The sequence below is a fragment of the Plectropomus leopardus genome, unplaced genomic scaffold (genome assembly GCF_008729295.1).
Source record: "Plectropomus leopardus isolate mb unplaced genomic scaffold, YSFRI_Pleo_2.0 unplaced_scaffold27179, whole genome shotgun sequence".
Lineage (NCBI taxonomy): Eukaryota > Metazoa > Chordata > Actinopteri > Perciformes > Serranidae > Plectropomus > Plectropomus leopardus.
In genome coordinates this window covers 1-5,795 of record NW_024629578.1, presented here as the reverse complement: position 1 = coordinate 5,795, position 5,795 = coordinate 1, and the positions used below count along the sequence as shown (strand labels likewise).

The 5,795-nt window shown below is 39.5% G+C and overlaps 1 protein-coding gene across 1 annotated transcript; it reads left to right on the top strand.

Annotated features, from left to right (window-relative positions):
* Positions 1 to 1,872: 1,872 nt before the first annotated feature.
* LOC121937703 (inactive pancreatic lipase-related protein 1-like) lies at positions 1,873 to 5,601 on the top strand (the record flags this gene model as incomplete). The annotated part of the gene is made up of 3 exons (XM_042481026.1): positions 1,873 to 2,024; positions 4,607 to 4,726; positions 5,515 to 5,601. Coding segments are annotated over 3 exons (359 nt in total), but the record flags the coding sequence as incomplete, so codon positions are not given.
* Between the last annotated feature and the right edge of the window lie 194 nt (positions 5,602 to 5,795).

The window sequence follows — 5,795 nt, the reverse complement described above, 5'->3', positions numbered from 1 at the left end:
GTTTATTTTATTTTATTTTCTAATGCATTTTTTTTTTTTTTGGTTGTTAGTTTGATCGTATTTTGCTCATGTTTAGGTAACTTTGCTTGAAAATTTGTTGTCTATGTTTTTGAAAGAAATCAAAACAATTTGCTGACCTAAAAAGAGTCCATGCCCTTTATGGCAAATACTCTAAAACTGTCTTTTGCATTTTTAGTACATTTCTTGTAGAAAGCTTCAGATATGGACAGAATAGATATTTTTGGGGAGCTGGCTTCACTCTTGGCAGTACAAACCATATTGACCCCTCTCTCTGAGATAAGCCATTTGTAGCCTCTAGTTTAAGTTCAGAATTAATTCATCACCAAAAGGTCTGTACATAGTCAAATTCCAGTCTAGAAAGCTTGAACATGTTACAGATTGAAAAGATTAATACATGGTTTGATTTCAGGTTCCACTCTTTTCAAAGTATAAAGGAACATTTAACCCACAAAATGACCATTTGTAAAACCATGAGTCATGCCGTGTTATCTGGAATTCGTGAAGAAAACTTTATCTATCGTGCATGCCTCCAAAGAAAGCTGTTCACTTCTGCCTCTCTGAGAACTATTTTTCTCGGCTTTTCACACTTTTTTTACTATCCTTTTTTTAATCATATATTTTCAAGTACTTTGTGAAGCACTTTGTAACCTTTAGTGGTAAAAAATATGTTGTTATGATTATAATTATGATACATTTACAAACTTGCATTTCTCCAGCAGAGTTTTTGACATGTGTATGATGACTTGAGGGGAACACTTCTGGATAATCCTTTGAAAAGCTCAAAAACCATAAAGAACTCTTTTGAGACAAAGAGACAGCTAAGATTTGTCCCCCGGTTCGCTGTAAACACTAACTTATCAATTACACTGTTTAGAGGAAGAAAAATTATTTTACCTCAGCTTGAACTGTTTGCATACAGCACAGCTCTCTCATAGATAACTGAGGCTCCTACCTGCCTGTCAGAAACCTTAGACAGTCCGGATCAGAGTTGAGTCCTACAGAGATCAAAAGATGTGAAGGGAGGCCGGTGGCTGCCACCGCTGCAACTAACAAATTTCACAAATCCATCAAAAACATCAGACACACACAGCTGCTCATTCACTTTTGAGTTAAACCTCATGGCTCATTCTAACCACTGATGCTGTTTGGATGTATGTGTTTATCAGGCTAGTGAAATATCCCAGCATCTATTTTATTTACTTGCATTTAGCAAACTGCCGATGGTCCGATCTCATACCGCCCATCGAGAAAACTTTGCAAAAATTGTAAGTGCGACCATTCTGGGCTTCTTCGTTCACAACATTTTTCTGATACAGATCATAAAAAAAATGAGCATTGTTCTTCTCTTGACTCCTTCTCTGGTCCCATCTCGTCTCATCAACAACAACAAAACATACTTTTGTTTTTATTATTTAAAAGTAGATTTTTAGCTCATCAACTTCTCTGACATCTTTGATACCAAAAAGGTTGTTGACAAACCTTTTTGTTATAGTTTTCATTGTTGAAATTAGTAAACCGCTGTGGTCCCGAACCCATCAGTAAGTCAATATGTTTGCTGTTTTCTGTGGTGGCATGTGTGAAATGCAAAGCTTTCTTCACAAATTTAAGGCACAGCATGAATAATTGATAGTGAGTAAAATATCTTTGTGAAGTTTCCCTTAAAAGTGTATCTACAATTTCTTTTGAAAAGGGCCAAAATGAAAATTGTATCAAGAAAAAAATTAACTAAGCAACTAACTAACTAACTAAGTAAAATTACACACACACACACACACACACACACACACATATATGTGCTCTATATGTAAGACTGAGGGTTAATCTCATTGGTGTATTTTTTTATATTCACAGCGGCTGAGATCTGTTTTGATGAGCTGGGCTGCTACAATAACCTTCCTCCCTGGGGGGGCACTAATCAGAGACCAGCCACCACCCTGCCCTGGCACCCTGACGAGATGGGCACCCGCTTCCTCCTCTTCACCCAGAAGAACCGTTACTACCAGGCAAGGAAAGGGCTTAGTTATACATTTTGCTCGTTGTGCTTTATTCCAGATGTGAAAATGTGTGTATCCACTGAAAGGATACAAGAACAGCAATTTAAAGGTTTACATTTGTTCGGGTCTATCTTAAAATATGAATCACATGCCCATATGTACATTAACCCATTAATGTCCACAGTGGAAGTTCAAAATTTCCTTCACATCATTTGAAGTACTAGCTGACCTTAGAACATATCAGTTGGGATCTTTCAAAACGGTCAAAGTATGAGGCTACAGTGCCCGTTTTTTGTAACATACTTTTTTTAGTATTTAGTCACAAGGGGTTTCTCGTTTTTTGATTTTCCATGAAAACACACCCAAAAGAATAGGTTAGGAGTATCAGATTAATTTTTCTTGCTCCAATGTGACATTGTGCACGGTATAGAGGCATTTTATAATGTATTTCTAGGGGGTTATAAATGGGAATAAAATATCTGTGTAGACTCTCAATCTTGCACCTATACTTCATATCACTCACTCACAAACACACAAACACACACACACACACACACACACTAAGAATGAAACACAAAGTTGGACCCTTGTTGACAAACATCTTTGGTCTTTGAAATGCAGCAGCAGGTGCATCAAACAAATCAGGTTTGTTCCAGTTCTGTTGGCCTCGGTCAGTCTTGACGAGAGGCACATGCAGAAAGGTTCTGTAAGATACATTAGATATGACAAATTTTCCAAAAAGATTCAGTTTTTGAGCTGATTAACATGTTCACAGTTGTTAACAGTGTTAACAGTTGATGCAGCTGCATTTCAAATATCAAAGATGTTTGTCAACAAGTGTCTGACTTTGGGTTTCATTCTTTTTATGTGTCTGTGTGTGTGTGTGTGTGTGTGTGTGTGTGTGTGTGTGTGTGTGTGTGTGAGAGAGAGAGAGAGAGAGAAAGAGAGAGTGAGTGAATGGTGTTAAGTAAGGGTGGAAGATTAAACAAATATTTTATTCCCATTTAAAACCCCATACAAATACAATATAAGATGCCTCTATACTGTGCACAATGTCAGACTGAACTATCATTAATTCATTTTCATTTTTCTTTTTAAATCTGTATTATAACAGTCTGGACAATGTGTGTATGAGATTTTTTTAAGATCTGATACTCCTAACCTATTGTTTTGGATGTGTTTTCAAACAAAGGTCAGTAGTTCCCATGTACTGTATTCTTATGGGGTAGTAAACCCCAGAGGAATACATGGAAATCCATGGTCATAGAACCATATTTCTCATGATTTCTCCCTAACAACACATTGGAAAATCTATTTTTTAATTTATTCTTACTTCAGTCTATCTGGTTATTAAGTGCACAATTTTTTTTTGAACAAGCGAACCTTTATTTCCACCAGGGTTTATAGGAAAAGTGATAAAACGACTAACCCTATGTGACTAACTACTAAAAACAGTTTTTTACAGAAATGTCTGTATCTTAAAACCTATAAGGACTTGTATCACATTTTTGGTACAATTGGACTCAGAACAACTTGAATTTCAATGATTTGCTATTTGGTCCTGTGTATGTATAAAACAAAGCATATAAAATTAGAGCTGTATTTATTTTTATGATTTTTCATTAATTAAGGCATGATAAATTTCAGATTGAAAATTTTGATTTTGACATGTGTAGCCACTTGTCTTGACACTTCAAACAGAAAAATTCATGTTTCTATCTCTAACAGAAAAATATCTATAGGGCTTTTACTTAATATACTAAATATAGTATAAGGACATTCATGGGTTAAAGTGTTATTGGTTGCTGAAATTTGTCCATATTGGCTGCAAAGACTTCCCTACTAAAGTGATGTCAACACAAGTGATGGGAAACAAAATTAGTCCACATTCTGTACAAAAATGCATTCCTATCAAAAAGTCAATATGAGAGCAGTCTGAGTTAGAACAGTCAAGTAGGTTTCATTCACAGGTATAATCCTTTCAGAAGTAAATGTCTTCTTGGTGCAGTGTGTCCTTGATGAGCTGTAGCAGGGGGACAGTGACAAAAAGAGGGACTTCTAAAAACATCCCAATTTAGGACGACTTAAGCCTGCTCGGGCTTCAGATCAACTATAGATTTTTTTTTGTTCAAATCAAAGCTCTGCATTTTCAGTTTGTTACCATTGTGGACATAAGGAACAATTTCAACAACAGATAATGCTTTAAATATAACAAATGTGCAGCTGTGGCTCAGAGGTAGAGCAGGTCGTCCTCTAATCAGAAGATCAACAGGGCAAAATACTGAACCCCAAAATGCTCCTGATGGCTGTTTCATTGGTGTGGAAATGTATATGACTGGTTATTGCAGATGGCACCTTGTACAGTAGCCTTGGCCATCAGTGTGTGAATGTGTGTGTGAATGGATGATTGTAACATGCAGTGTGCTTTGAATGGACAGAAATCTAGAAAGACACAATACAAGTACAGTCCATTTACCATCCATTTTAATGTACATATGGGCATGTGATTATTGTTTTAAGACAGAAAAAAAATGTAAAACTATCATTTGAACTCTCTGTATTCATCATGGTTCTTCTTTTAAAACTGTCAGGATATCAAGATGGACAAAACCATCCAGGCATCAAACTATAGTGGGAGGAGAAAGACTCGATTCATTATTCCTGGCTATCTGAAGAAAGGAGATGAGGACTGGCCACAGGAGATGTGTCGGGTAAGAAGGCATAAGTTGAAAAATGTCTTTATCAATGTTCTCTGAAAAAACACTCAACGTGAAGAAGTCATCTTATGACAGTTTGAGGCTTCATAAAAAAATGAGCTGTGTGTTACTGAAAGTTGTAACTCTGAGTTGGGCTCTGGCCTTCAGAGCCAAAATAAAAAATTGAAACAAGCAACCCAATTACCAAAACAAATACATTGTATGTTTCTGCCAACCAGGATAATGTGACATTTGTAGCATAATGTAACGGGTGTATGGAGGACCCAGATGCAGTACAGTACGCTTCACTGGCAGTTGGTAATAACTTTTATTTAAACCAACACTAATGGAAAACAGGACACAGACTGAGAGTTCGTTCTTCGGGCTGTGAGCCCAAGCAATGTCTCTGGGAATCACACGAAGCGAAGACACGAAGCTCGTACCCACTGTGGCTGGTGTCGAGGAAACCCCGTAGCTCCGTGAGCCGACAACACGTGTGTGAGCGTTGTCGGGGATCGAGCGGAGGAGTGGTCGAGGGCAGGCAGGGGTTCGGTTACCGGGAAGTCCGTCCACGTAAACAACAGCACCAGCAGGGATCAGGCAGGAGAATCGTCGAAGCAGAGCAGAAAGGTCTTTACCAGGGAATCCCTCAGATTTCCGGAATGCCGAAACTGAGCACGTGGTCGGGGACAGAAGGCAGGTAGGTTCACGAGGAGTCAGGCGAGGAGAGCAGGTCGGGGACAGGCAGAGTCGGCAATGGAGACGGGTCAACCCTCATCGGCGAGATGGGACCCCCCGTGCAGGACCCCAAACCAGACGGACCGGGAACTGGAGAAGGAGGAGGAGCAGAGACAGAAGACCCACCTTCAGGAGCGGCACGGGAGGGCTGATCAGGATGGTGACGGTGGAAGTCCCTAATCAGCTGGTCGTCCAGGATCTGCCGAGCCGGGACCCAGGACCGCTCCTCCGGGCCGTATCCCTCCCAGTCCACCAGGTATTGCAGACCTCGTCCCCGGCGACGAGAGCGAAGGAGGCGCCGAACGGTGTAAGCTGGGGCGCCCTCGATGAGACGAGGAGGAGGAGG